The sequence below is a fragment of the Heterodontus francisci genome, chromosome 17 (genome assembly GCF_036365525.1).
Source record: "Heterodontus francisci isolate sHetFra1 chromosome 17, sHetFra1.hap1, whole genome shotgun sequence".
NCBI classification, from domain to species: Eukaryota; Metazoa; Chordata; class Chondrichthyes; order Heterodontiformes; family Heterodontidae; genus Heterodontus; species Heterodontus francisci.
The window spans coordinates 54,351,461-54,366,888 of NC_090387.1; the positions used below are offsets into that span (position 1 = coordinate 54,351,461).

At 39.2% G+C, this 15,428-nt stretch overlaps 1 protein-coding gene across 4 annotated transcripts in view; it reads right to left on the reverse strand.

The window, feature by feature from the left end:
* tox3 (TOX high mobility group box family member 3) overlaps positions 1 to 15,428 on the reverse strand; it is a 134,685-nt gene that overhangs the window by 12,904 nt on the left and 106,353 nt on the right. For 3 of the 4 annotated variants that reach the window (XM_068049912.1, XM_068049910.1, XM_068049911.1), the window contains exons 4-5: positions 10,520 to 10,789; positions 9,484 to 9,711 (exon numbers count right to left, since the gene is read on the reverse strand). In XM_068049912.1, the coding sequence (XP_067906013.1) occupies positions 9,484 to 9,711; positions 10,520 to 10,789 (498 nt within the window). The remainder of the gene's footprint in view (positions 1 to 9,483; positions 9,712 to 10,519; positions 10,790 to 15,428) is intronic. The other variant, XM_068049913.1, reaches the window with a different exon arrangement.

Below are 15,428 nucleotides of genomic sequence, written 5' to 3' on the forward strand. Positions count from 1 at the left end.
AAGCAAATTCCTCGGGTGAGGCATTATGCTGACGGTCGAGGAATTGCCATTTAAAAAAGAGCTTTGGAGCCCTTAAAAACTTGATTTCTTTTCAAAGGCTCCATAAAAAAAATGTAGAAGAGCTAATTCCTCTCCCAGGCTGATCGAGGTCAGCGCCATTACGGGAGGCATCCGATAGCAAAAAGCAGAGTCTCCATTTAGACAGCCAAAGTTTTTAAAAAATCATTAAACCACTCGAGTGTGAAGAACAGTCTCCATTCACGCAGCCTCAGCTAAAAAGAAATTAAACCACTACAGCATGAAGAACATAAACAAACTCTAGCAAGAAAAAATTGAACTGCCTATTGAACAGCTGTGTAAACAGACAAGCTTAAGTGCTGCAAGCAAGGTAAACTGAGAACACTATTAAACACCTTCTCCTCTCTACCCAAGCAGCTAATTTAAACAACAGAGAACTGTTTAAAGGGGAAACAACACAGAGTCACAGAACAAGTTTTAAAGCAAGTTTTAAGCAAAAGAACGGCAGAAATATGGATAGCAAATTTCCCAGCATGAATTCAAACTTTTTAATCAAACAAAGTTGGCAAACACACACTCAGGGTCAAGACTAGTGCAAATATCCTACCAGTCTGAATCCTGAAGGGTATGTACTGCAGCCATTGGAAATCAATGATACAACCGACAACTGCAAAGTTATCTGCATCCAATGGGTCACCAATCCCTTGCAATGGCACACTAACAATGCAATGCAGCTATGACAAGTCAGCATGGAAACCACAAATATTCTACCTGGTAGACACGAGCGTACCAGCAGTGGCAGGACTGCCAGCGTGTAAGGACCTCAACATCATAACTATTCATGAGGTCACCAAGGTACCCATTACAGCAGAATAGTCCAAGGATAACCACATTGCGTCAGTCCACGACCTAAAACAAATGTACCCAGACACGTTCGACGCCATAGGAGATTTCAAAGACGATGCTGTTCTGCACCTCAGAGAGGATGAATTCCGTCAATTGACCCTCCCAGAAAGTGCAGTGTGCACATACAAGAAAAGCTTAAGTGCGAGTTAGATGACATGGAATGCAATGGTATCATCCGTCGTGTGCATCATCACACAGATTGGTGCAGCTCAATTACGTGATTACTCATAGAGTCACAGAGTCATAGAGTTATACAGCACAGAAACAGGCCCTTCGGTCCATTGTGTCTGTGCCAGCCATCAAGTACCTAACCATTCTAATCGCACTTTCCAGCACTTGGCCCATAGCCTTGTACTGAAGAAGGATGGAGCAATCTATGTCTAGATCCGAGGCGTCCAAACCTCTCCCTAAAGAAATGCCCCCACAAGATTCCGACATTAGAGGAATTGAATCCCAAGTTCACAGGAACCAAATTCTTCTCCAAGTTGGATGCTAAACATGGATATTTGTCGATACACCTAGCTAAGGAATCTCAGGAAGTCACCACCTTCAGGGCACCATCTGGAAGATATTGCTTTTAGAGACTACCCTTCAGCTTATTTGTCAGTCAAGATCTATTTCAACGGCATATGGACAGAATTATAGAAAACGTGCCTAGTGTATATGCAAAGCCGATGATATTGCAGTAATGGGAAAAACCAAAGAAGAGCATGATCGAAATCTTCACTCACTGATGGCAGTAGCTCATCGTGAAGGGCTTGTTTTTAACATTAAGAAGTGCCAGGTGAATGTAAGTCAGATCAATTTCTTTGGCTCCATCTATTCAGGTTGCGGAATCCATCCTGACCTAGGAAAGTCGAAGATGTAAGGCATATGCCAACCCCACAAGACAAGGAAGACCTCCAGAGATGTCTTGGATTTTTCAACCTCCTGGCACTATACGTCCCAAATTTTTCTAACAAAACATCATCACTGAGAGAGCTCTGAAAGAAAGACGTACCATTTGTATGGCAGGAGGACCATCAGCATATGTTTGACTCTCTCAAACAAGCATTGTCAGCAGAAACCTGTACTCTGCAGTGCTATGATCCAAGGAAGAAGACAATCCTGAAAGTCAACACCTCACAGAAAGGGCTAGGAGCGTGCATCCTGCAGGATGGCAAACCAATTGCATTTAGGTCCAAATGTTTATCCTCAGCACAATCCAATTACTCAGACATAGAACATGAAACACTTGCTCTGGTGTTTGGGATCACAAGGTTCCACACCTACCTGTTCAGTAAATAGTTCACTGTGGAAACTGACCACTACCACTGGAGATGATCTAGTCTAAACCATTGACAAGTGCACCACCTCGACTACAGCGACTCTTGGTGAAAATACAGTGATACGACTTCGATGTCTTCTACAAACCGATACCTCGAAAAGCTGAACTGATTGCTAAACCCGAGCAAGAATGAAGAGATTCCACTGGATTTACAAGTAGACAGCATGGAAGTCGAGGTGGAAGATGTGCTCAAAATTGATTTATTGTATTTTGGTGAGCACAAATGTGACCAACTACAATCAGAAACAGCCAATGACCCACAACTGAAGGCATTGTGGAGAGTCATCATAGAAGGATGGCTGAATATGGTAAAAGAGGTACCAGAAATACTCAGGTGCTTTTGGCCTAATAGAGATGAACTCAGTATTGTGAGAGCTGTCACCTTCAAGGGAAAACAGGTGATTGTGCCCAAAGTTCTTCGACAAGACATTTTGCATAACTTCACCAAGGCCATATGGGCATATAGGGAACAAGATGACTGACATGAGACACTATTTATTGGCCAGGGATCAACAGTGACATCGAAAGGTTAGTGAGGATGTGCGAGGCTTGCCAGAGCCACAATCCACAACAATGCAAAGAATCTCTACACCTCAAAGAACAAAGAACAAAGAAAATTACAGCACAGGAACAGGCCCTTCGGCCCTCCAAGCCTACGCCGATCCAAATCCTCTATCTAAACCTGTCGCCTATTTTCTAAGGGTCTGTATCTCTTTACTTCCTGCCCATTCATGTATCTGTCTAGATACATCTTAAAAGATGCTATCGTGCCCGCGTCTACCACCTCCGCTGGCAAAGCGTTCCATGCACCCACCACCCTCTGTGTAAAGAACTTTCCACGCATATCCCCCCTAAACTTTTCCCCTCTCACTTTGAACTCGTGTCCCCTTGTAATTGAATCCCCCACTCTGGGAAAAAGCTTCTTGCTATCCACCCTGTCTATACCTCTCATGATTTTGTACACCTCAATCAGGTCCCCCCTCAACCTCCGTCTTTCTAATGAAAATAATCCTAATCTACTCAACCTCTCTTCATAGCTAGCGCCCTCCATACCAGGCAACATCCTGGTGAATCTCCTCTGCACCCTCTCCAAAGCATCCACATCCTTTTGGTAATGTGGCGACCAGAACTGCACGCAGTATTCCAAATGTGGCCGAACCAAAGTCCTATACAACTGTAACATGAGCTGCCAACTCTTGTACTCAATACCCCGTCCGATGAAGGAAAGCATGCCGTATGCCTTCTTGATCACTCTATTGACCTGCGTTGCCACCTTCAGGGAACAATGGACCTGAACACCCAAATCTCTCTGGACATCAATTTTCCCCAGGACTTTTCCATTTACTGTATAGTTCACTCTTGATTTGGATCTTCCAAAATGCATCACCTCGCATTTGCCCTGATTGAACTCCATCTGCCATTTCTCTGCCCAACTCTCCAGTCTATCTATATTCTGCTGTATTCTCTGACAGTCCCCTTCAGTATCTGCTACTCCACCAATCTTAGTGTCGTCTGCAAACTTGCTAATCAGACCACCTATACTTTCCTCCAAATCATTTATGTATATCACAAACAACAGTGGTCCCAGCACGGATCCCTGTGGAACACCACTGGTCACACGTCTCCATTTTGAGAAACTCCCTTCCACTGCTACTCTCTGTCTCCTGTTGCCCAGCCAGTTCTTTATCCATCTAGCTAGTACACCTTGGACCCCATGCGCCTTCACTTTCTCCATCAGCCTACCATGGGGAACCTTATCAAACGCCTTACTGAAGTCCATGTATATGACATCTACAGCCCTTCCCTCATCAATCAACTTTGTCACTTCCTCAAAGAATTCTATTAAGTTGGTAAGACATGACCTTCCCTGCACAAAACCATGTTGCCTATCACTGATAAGCCCATTTTCTTCCAGATGGGAATAGATCCTATCCCTCAGTATCTTCTCCAGCAGCTTCCCTACCACTGACGTCAGGCTCACCGGTCTATAATTACCTGGATTATCCCTGCTACCCTTCTTAAACAAGGGGACAACATTAGCAATTCTCCAGTCCTCCGGGACCTCACGAGATTCCATCTGTCCCTTGGCCCAAAATCACCACTGATCTATTTTCTGTTAATGGAGACGACTTTATCTTGGCCACTGATTATTTCTCCAAATTTCCAATCGTCAGACAGGTAAAAGACACTTCAAATGCAGTCGTTGCGGACACATTGAGTGCCATATACAGTCTGTTCGGTGTACCTGAAGAAATATTTTCTGACAATGGGCCACAGTATACGGGCAAACCTTTCAAGGATATGTGTGCCAAATGGGCAGTAAACTACGTGGCGCCCTCAACACATTACCCTAGATCTAATGGTCTTGCCGAGCGAATGGTTCACACAGTTAAATCACTTATGCAGAAGTGTAGAACAACGAAACAAGATTTTTGTGTTGCCACTCTACACCTCAGAGCTACACTTATGGATATGGGGTTACCAACGCCAGCTGAGATCATGTTTGGCAGACAAGTATGAACGACTCTCCCAAGCCATCATCTGTCCACATTCTCCAAGATACAGGAGACACTGCTCGAAAAACAAGGGAGAATAAAGATGGTGCATGACAGATGTGCAGGGGCGGAACTACCTCAGCTACACGTAGGACAAAAGGTCAGGGTCATGCACCCCACAATGAGAACATAGTTACTCGCAGAGGTATCCAAAGTATGCAGTGAGCCCAGGTCCTACGAGATTACAACACCTAGCGGAACGGTGTTGAGAAGGAACCAAAGCGAACTAAGAATACTCCAATTGTGTACAGTGGACTCAAAAGAACACATTCCACCGATGAGGGTGTGACAGAACAACAGGACATCAACCAACACATCGACAACATGCCTGCAAACCCAAAACAGCCAAGGGTGAAATTCACATCCCCAGAAGGTTATACCATAACCAGATCTGGAAGAGTTGTCAAACCACCAAAACGATATATGGACTCTTAAGCTTCTATACTTGTAAATTTTATAGTTTATATCCCATATAACTAATTTTGATGTTATCTAATTTTCTGTGTTTTTACTTGTAGCATACGAGACTTATCTTTGGAAAGAAAGGGGATGTTGTGTGATCACCTTAAGAGTGACGTCTCTTTAAGATCTCAGTATGCTAATGAGTTAAGTACCAGGATGTAGTCATGTGACTACAGACCAAAGCCACTCTGCAACTGTAACACAGAGAGCAAGGTTTTGTAAATAGTTTGCTCTGTACTGTATATACTTGTTTAGCTATTAATAAACCTGTTTGATATCTTCAGCATAACCGGACTCCACACATCTCATTTATGTTGCATCAGATAACATAAAGAACTCATTACAAATACAATCATGGCTGATCTTCTACCTCAACTTCACTTTCCTGCCTACTCCCCATATCCTTTGATTCCCTGAGAGATTAAAAATCTGTCCATCTCAGTCTTGAATACACGCAACGATGGAGCATCCACAACCCTCTGGGGTAGAGAATTCCAAAGATTCACAACCTTCTGAGTGAAGAAATTTCTCTTCATTTCAGACCTAAATGATCATCCCCCTGATCCTAATGCTGTGCCCCCATGTTCTAGATTCCCCAGCCAGGGGAAACAACATCTCAGTGTCTACCCTGTCAAGTCCCTCTCATTCTTCTAAACTGTATAGGCCCAATTTACATAGCCTCTCATCATAGGACAACCCTCTCGTCCCAGAAACCAATCTAGTGAACCTTTGCTGTACCGTCTCCAAGGCAAGTATATCCTTTCTTAGATATGGAGACCAAAACTGCGCACAGTACTCCAGGTGTGGTCTCAACAAAGCCCTACACAATTGTAACAAAGACTTCTTTATTCTTGTACTCCAATTCCCTTTCAATAAAGGCCAACATGCCACCTGCCTTCCAAATTGCTTGTTGTACTTGCAAGCTAACTTTCTTTATTCCTTGTACGAGTACGCCCAAGTTTCTCTGAATATCAGCATGTAAAAGTTCCACGCCTTTTAAAAAATATTCTGCTTTTCTATTCTTACTAACAAAGTGAATAACCTCACACTTCGTCACATTATACTCCATCTGCCACCTTATTTCCCATTCACTTAACTTGTCTATATCTTTTTGCAGCCTCTTTGTGTCCTCCTCACAGCTTACATTTGCACCTAACTTTGTATCATCAGCAAACTTAGATACCTTTCTCGCAGTCTCTTCGTCTAAGTCATTAATGTAGATTGTATATAGCTGAGACCCCAGCACTGATCCTTGCGTCACTCCACTAGTTACAGCCTGTTAACTTGAAAATGCCCCATTTATCCCTACTCTCTGCTTCCTATCCATTAACCAATCCTCTATCCGTGCTAATATATTACCCCAACTCCATGAGCCCTTATCTTGCGTATTAGCCTTTTCTTTGGCACCTTATTGACTACCTTTTGGAAATTCAAGTATCTACTGGTTCCCCTTTATCCACCCTATTAGTTACATCCTTTAAAGACTCCAATAAATTTGCCAAACATGATTTCCCTTTCATAAAACCATGTTGACTCTGTCTTTGCTATGACCTTGGTGGTGGATAAATTATTAGAATCATTTCTGAGAGATAGGTTAAACTGTCACTTAGAAAGGCATGAATTAATCAGGGATAGTCAGCATGGAATTGTTAAAGGAAGGTCGTGTCTTACTAACTTAATTGAATTTTTTGAGGAAGTAACAAGGACGATTAATGAGGATAGTGCAGTGGATGTTGTCTACTTGGATTTTAGTAAGGCATTTGACAAGGTCCCACATGGTCAGAAAAGTAAAAACCCATGGGAAACAGGGGGATGTGGCAAGTTGGATCAAAAATTGGCTCAGTGACAGGAAACAAAGGGTAATGGTCGACGGATGTTTTTGTGAATAGAAGGTGGTTTCCACTGATGTTCCACAGGGCTGAGTGTTGGGTCCCTTGCTGTTTGTGGTATATATTAATGATTTGGACTTAAATGTGGGAGGCATGATCAGGAAATTTGCAGATGACACAAAAATTAGCCAAGTAGTTGATAGTGATGAGAATAGCTGTAGACTCCAGAATGATATCAATGGCTTGGTTGAGTGGGTGGACAAGTACCAACTGGAATTCAATCTGGTAAAGTGTGAGGTAATACATTTGGGGAGAGCAAACAAAGCAAGGGAATACACAATAAATGGGAGGATGTTGAGAAGGGTAGAGGAAGTGAGAGACCTTGGAGTGCATGTCCACAGGTCCCTGAAAGTGGCAGGATAAGTAGATAAAGTAGTGACGAAGGCATATGGAATGCTTTCCCTTATTGGCCGAAGTATAGAATACAAAAGCAGGGATATAATGCTGGAACTGTATAAAACGCTGGTTAAGCCATAGCTGGAGTATTGCGTACAGTTCTGGTCACCACATTACAGGAAGGACATAATTGCTCTGGAAAGAGTACAGATGAGATTTACAAGAATGTTGCCAGGCAGCTATGAGAAAAGATTGGAACAGAGGAGGCTGAGGGGTGACTTAATTGAGGTGTACAAAATTATGAGGGACCTAGATAGAGTATACAGGAAGGATCTGTTTCCCCTAGCAGAGAAGTCAATTACTGGGGGCACAGATTTAAGATGATTAGGAGAAGGATTAGAGGGTATTAGAGGAAAAACTTTTTCACCCAGAGGGTGGTGGGTGTCTGGATTCACTGCCCTGATTAGTGGTGGAGGCAGAAACCCTCAGCTCATTTAAAAGGTACCTGGACATGCACCTGAAGTGCTGTAACCTACAAGGCTATGGACCAGGTGCTGCAAAGTGGGATTAGATTGGGCGGCTAGTTTTTTCAACCAGCACAGACACAATGGGCTGAATGGCCTCTTTCTGTGCATGGATTCTATGATCTATGATTTTCTAAGTACATTGTTAAGACTTCCTTAATAATAGATTCCAGCATTTTCCCAATGACTGATGTCAGGCTAACTGGTCTGTAGTTCACTGTTTCCTCTCTCTCTCCTTTCCTAAATAGCAAAGTGGGAACTAAAGAGTAAAATAATAAATAAAAGCAGATAATTATCCTATAAATCTAGTTTGACAAGGATCAGGTGATTTTCTGTTAGTTTTTCACATTATTATCTATTTCAGTAAGAAAATACAAAATGGTGTGGATAGTATTGACATTAATTTAAAGTTTTGATAATGGTAGTGTGAAGTGGGAAATGTCAGACTGCCCACCTGTTATTCAGTTCACCTTTATTTCCCTTTTCATGACATTATGGAATGTAAAATCAGAAGATGTGTATAACAAGCAGCCAATTCAATATCAGTTGCTGCACACTTATTGTCAAATGTTAAAATTATCCAATATTAGTTTCATTGGGCTAGATTTTATGGTCAGTGGTGAAGCAATAGCACTCAGTGCTGTCCTCGAAGCCAACTACCCACTAAGATCTAGCAATTTCTGAGACGTGGATTTCCACTTTCCTGATGTCAGGTTGAATTTGGCACCAAGTCAAGGGATCTCCAGGCATCCAGCAACAGTGATGTCCTCAAGCAGACTAAGCAACCAATTACATTGAAGTATTCTCACAGATAGCACACCAGGAAATTAAAAGCACTTAATACCCTTCACTTATAAAAGTTAAACTTTCAGATAGTGAAATAAATGATTATAATTGGATTAAGATAGAAGCTAAAATAAGGATAAACTTAAAAGAAGTCTTCTAAAAATATGGAACTTCATCATAATGGAGAAATTTGGCATTCCACAAACATAAAATTAGCGTTTCAGGGCCAGTGAGGATGTTTAGCAGTAATTATGAAGTTAGTATGCCATTGAAACCCAGTTATACCTCATTCAATATGGTGCAACTTTTTCAAGGGTTTTTACAGTGAGACTAACAGTGTAAAAGTGATTGTTTTCATCAATTCATTGGTTGCTTAGGGATTGCACTCTGGGGGGAGCCTCACCAACACACCCTCTGTGGAAGTATAGAATCACTGACAGCAACTTCTGGATTTCTGTATTATCCTGCGCATGTGTGGACCCCTAAAATTGATGTCAGTTTCAGTGGAGGAACAACAGTAATGTTGACAGTTTTGCTGTCATTACCACCACATATCCAGCCCATTACCTATGCAATATATGTTAATGCAATCCAGCCATATTATCAAAATATATTTTAGCAGCAACAAATCTGATTGGTCGTCACCCCACCATGATCTGTACGGAGTATTTACGAGTCACCTGTTTTTGTTCTTCTCCTAGACTATCCCACATAGATGCTACAATTTTGGAAACTTCTCCAAATGTAGCATTGGGATTTTGTCCTTTAATGGCAGCCTGAGTGTCCCTGAAGAATAAAGCATACGCTGACACAGGTTTCTGGGGTTCATTGGGATCTTTCTTCTTCTTTTTCTTTGGTGTCTTGGGTTTTTTTCCTGAATCTACTGCAGCTCGTTTCTCAACACTCACCTGAAACAAGGCAGAAAAATAGTTGGTTACAGTCAATGCTCACTTCAAAGCGATTAAAATTGTATGACCGAAACATATTCCTTTGATTAGTTTCTGTTGAAAAATGATCATTCATTTAGGACTGTAATGCTCCCTAACAAGGATAAAGATTGAAAGAACAAATATTTGTATATTTAGTCTTAGATAAATCAAAAAATGACGTTGTATCAAATGTCTTCAGGCATTAAACGTACAGTATACTTTTGAATCATGCAGGATTTAGAAACACCAGATCAAAGCTCGAGGCAATCAAATATGTAGCAATGCTTTCTTGATGTGGATTAGCTAACTGGCTTTAAAACAATCTCTAAAGTGCTTGACAGAACAAAAGCAAATCAAGGCAGATTAGTTAATCAAATATCACTCATTCAAAGCAAACTTAGAAATTGCAATTATCTTATGAAAATTAACAATGACATTTGATGGAACTGTTCATTTGCTTTTTCTATGGAATTGCCCAGATGAGACTTAGCAATTATTGACCTTGAAGTTTAGTTTGTCTGCATTGAACCCAAGTTATTTCCATAAATAAATCAAGCAGGAAAAATAAGCAAACCATTGAACAATGTCTATCTATTACAATTACTACGACTATTTAAAAATAATTAATCTCCTCAGTACAAGAGTAAGAATGATCCCTATAAAATATAAGGCTATATTCTGCAGGAAGTATTATAAATTAAAAATACATGCATAAAATTCCAGATGAACAATTTGAAGTAAATTCATGTTATACAAATTTTTGTCTGTAAGGAAGCAAACAACGTACCCTGTTGAATTCCTCAGCATCATCATCATTTACAGAGCTAGAAGGAGATGGGGTTGCTGACTTGCTGGCAGGGGGCGAGGGCGAATTATGTGGCATATTACCACCTCCTAAATTCAATCCCAGTTGTGCACTCAGCTGTGATTGGTTAATAGTGGTCAGCTGATTATGTTGCATCATTCCTGTTTGATTAACATCTGCCATGTGAACGACAGACCTCATACCCATGGTCGGATCATGGTGGTACTGGGGAACTTGCGCTTGGCCCAGGTCCTACATTGATAGAAGGATAAAACAGGTTGAGAAAGCTGTTAACTGGACATAGACCTTACTGAAAAAAGGATTAGGTGATTCCTTTTTACTATTTTAAAGGAATTATATAATAATCCAATGGGAATGGGATTGGAAGGGTTAGGTACAATTTGAGATAATTAGCTACTTCCTTGACACAATGGGGTAGATTTTCATCTTGATTTCTATGGAATGAAAGTTGGACGAGCTCCACTTTGCCAGAAGATAAAATTCTACCCCAATGGTTCCTGTGCAGCTGCAGTTGGGGGAAGGCTGTGGAAGACATCAGGACAGGACTGAATATCAGAGCTGCGTGGATGCATAAATATTGAAAGGTTTAGGGATGGAGAGGATAGGATGGTCTAAAAGGGCTTTGCTTGTTCTATACTTTCTTATGTGCTAAATATAGAAGCTATACAATGATTAGTAATGAGATTGACTAGGTATCTCAACAAGTAAGACTGAGTTATGATCAAGCTAACTGGTGGAGATATCTCTTATGTGTCACTTGTGACCCATAAATGCGATTGACTAGATAACTCATGAGCAAGGCAGTCACTTTTTAATTAAGAGTTGTTTAATGAATACAAATATTTGTCTGCTAATGACATGTTCTGTTTGTGGCATTTATGATTAATAAGCTTTCAATTGTTAAACAACAATGCAATTAAATCAGTTATCTATCAAAATCAATTGAAGTTACTTGTGACACCCCTGTGGAAATTCCCCATTATCAATTCTCCACGAGGCCGGAAATTCACTTTCTGGCTGAACTGGACAGTTCAGTGGGGTAGCACACTGTTTGTTTACCTAAGTTTGAATCAAACCGAGGGTAACAGAGTGAAACTTCTTTTTCTGTGCTGCTTAGCCCATGTCCACAGTACAAAGACTGCCTGTAGCCTCACACTAATTGGTACTAAATTGTCCATCTCACTCAGCGAGCCCAAAGGAGGACAGAAAATGTACACTGCTACAATAAGGGATGCTCTTCAGAGGTTGCTGTCAATACATATTACTCAGAAAGAGCTTTATAGGCCTCTGGGACCAGAAAGTGCCTTATTTTGATTATCTGTAGATAGTGGGAAATATTTCTTTCACATCCCTGGCACAAAAAGTAATGAAAAATATAAATGTAAATACAATTCAAATATATACTTAATTTCTAATTCAATCCCAGTGAGAGAGGTCACCACAAAGCTGGTTCTTGCTTTGGTCCTTATCCATATGCATTACTTCAGTTGAGCAAAAGATTTGGTTTTATCTGGTGGATTATTAAGAAGTATAAGTGCCACTGTAATTTTTGGCACAATTAAAATGAGAAATTAGATACACAGCACTTTGATTCAAGCGTGTCTGTGTCACTCATTTTCTTATGTTCCAGCCTAATTTCTGCATGCATGGAAGCAGACAAATGTTTTGCTATTATAATCTTGCTTCTTTGCAGAACTGCTTCCTCATAATATCGCAGCTATTGAGAAAAAATGTTGTGTTTTGTAATGAGATGCCTGCTTTAGTCATGTCCCACAATATTAAACAACATTAACTGAAGCATTAAAATACCAGAAACTAAATTCAGTAACGTCATCACAGAGAGCTTTTCTGAGTGCAGCATGTACTATGGCATTATATCCTGTTTTGTGATGCTATCAAACTTTCCACAATGGGCACCACACAAATATTCAAATGTAGCCCAGTTCTAAATTAATGATATCCTCATGAAAAGACTTTATTTGTATCACTATAAACCTAGAAAATAAATGTTGACATAAATGTGAAAAAATGGGAAAACCTTTACAAGTGTTGACATAACGCACAAATTATGCATCTCTGGCAAAACAAACTGATAACCATAACACACTATAGGTAAGATCTCAGAATTAAACATAGAGGAGCTTTAATTTTAACAGCTAATTCAAAGTATGAGAGCTTCCACGAAGATTATTGATGATATTATAAATTGTTTTTTTTTAATTGATCCATATCTTATAGCAAAATGTGGATCATCAATGAGAAGTATGAACGCAATTTTTGTGGGATAACTTCAGCTATAATTAAGCCACTTTGAGGAACACAAGAGGTAACCAAAATTCTGGAAATCTTCGGCCATTTAAGAATGGCTGAAGATTAAAGCAGCCATTTCCAGTCACTATCGTTGTATCCTTTACTCACTGATGATTTTGCTCTGCATAAAAGATTCATTCATTTTCATCATAGATGTTAACTTCTTTAAATGTCGAATTGCGGGAAATATTGGAATTACAGAATCAAGCAAGCTGTTTTATTTCATGCTAAAGTTATTATGCTCTAATAAAAAATTCCATAGGTAATTTTCATTTGATAGTCAAGAGAAGATAAACAACTATGCAGTGAACACTTTGTTCAAAAGCACAAACGTTCCAGACATTAAACATTTTAATGATGCATAAAATAACTACTCTTGTCGCTCTGTAAACAAGGTTGCTAATTCACTAAATTGATTAAAAACATGGATTGATTTGCAGCTTACATACAATGCTTATATATAAAATGAAGGGTATCTGTAGTGCTGCTTTAAGTTAAATACACTACAAATCACAACAATAAAAAAAGCCAATATGGAATTGTTTACTATGAGATAAATACACAAATAAATGCTTAGCTCACATTGATTGTGTGAAAGCACTTTCCTTTTAGGCTTGATTGAATATTCACTAACAGGATTTGGCAGACATATATAATTATGCTCCAATATGTTTGATATATAAAGCAATTTTCCTTGTATTGAGCTATTAGCTGCGTCAATTCACATTTTCAATCAAAGCACAGATTGCAACTCTGTCTGTCATGCCTGTAAACACAGGAAAGTGTAAAATTTTGGCTGAGCATAAGGGAATAAAGACTTCTAAACATGCAATTTACTGGGATAAATCCAGCACATGCAGATATAAACTGGTGTTCAAAATATTATATGCACTTCAGTAAATTGCACACTCAATAGTATAGTATATACACTTAAGCAAAATCTACTGCTTTAACAGAATAATAAATGAGGGCTTTAGGATGATGCATTTTGCTTTGACATTCACTGTTCCTCCAGAGTTAATATCAGAATTCATTAAAACTAACCTTACATAACATACAGCAGAGTCCCCTAGCATTTCTAAGTCAAAGCTGGAAAGACCGTTAACAAGTTCAATTTTCATTCAATCAGCAGTAGTGCTCTCTGAAATGTTTCATTGCAGAAGAGGAATAAAATAATCTATATGGTAATTATGAGGATGAATCCCCCAGCAACTTTCACCAACATGAAAGGTCAGCTCTATTCAGACATTTTATCAGCCCTCTGCACATACTCCTGTTCTAGCAATTTATATGTGAACTGTGTTTTATTTTTTTTTCCATTCACAACTACCTGCAGAATTAAGCTCTTAAACCAAATGAGAAAAATGAAATTCTGAATGTTAGCAAAGCCTATAATAGTGCAGAGATAAATCGCTCAGCTGTTGCCCCTCAAGCCTCTTGGGCTGAAGATTTTCGTAGTGCACTGTGGGTATTCAGAACTTGTTCAACATGATTTCATTTCATTTCTGGCACAGCCTGAGAAAACTAAATTACAGAATCAATCATACAGAAGGTCAGAGTGAGACTTCATTACAAGTATTGCATGCTTGCATGAATATCTTTCATTTCTGACTGACCCAATATGTCACAATAGCTGTCTAGTAAAAATTCCACTTTCTGAAACTGATGTACTACAGAAGTCGTTGCTACTCAGTAGACTGGACAGATTATGGGAAAGGTGTTAAAAGAATGTGCTGAACCACTAGTCATAGATTCAAGGAAATATCTTGGGATAACTATACAATTATTACAAAAGAGTCAAATAATGCTAAAAGGAAATCATCAATGGACTCAGTTTAATTAAATTTGAACTTAGTGATATATAAAAGTAAAACTGTCTTTTATGGTACAAAATCTGTCTTTTCTGGACCTGTACACATGAAAACATATTTTAATCCATTGTAAGGAAAGGCCAATATGCCTGTTTGTCACAAGCATAAGGAATTACAAGTTATGGTCTCCAATACAGTGTACATAAAGGATAATGGATGTGTGTAATTGCATTACAAAATAATAATCCAATAAAGGGCTTCAGATGATGTCATGACCACAAGTGAAGCTTGAGTGGTTTATATTCAGCATCAGAACTCTTAAAATTGGATTACTGCCTTCTATTCATTTACATGTGGCATTTATTATTTGGAATATAAATCAGGTACTAAGATTGTTTAAAGATATTCTCTTAAAATTGCAATTAAACTTAGATGTGAAAATCTTCCGATATGTTTGAACTTAAAATTACCGCCATGTGGCATTGGACAAATATTAAAAATTTTATGATGTAGGAGTTCAAAGTACATTGAATTATGTGCCAGGGCCTTAAGTATCATAATTTTCCCCATGGAAAATCACAGGAAATATCATTTAAGTGTTTAATATATGCTGCATAACAATTGAGACATGCCATTTCTTTTATTCTAATCAATATTAACTCTACAATATTTTCTTTTTCTTTACCTTTTTAATTCAAACTGTAAATAAGAGAGCTTATGTGATGTAAACATACCATTTTATCAAAGTT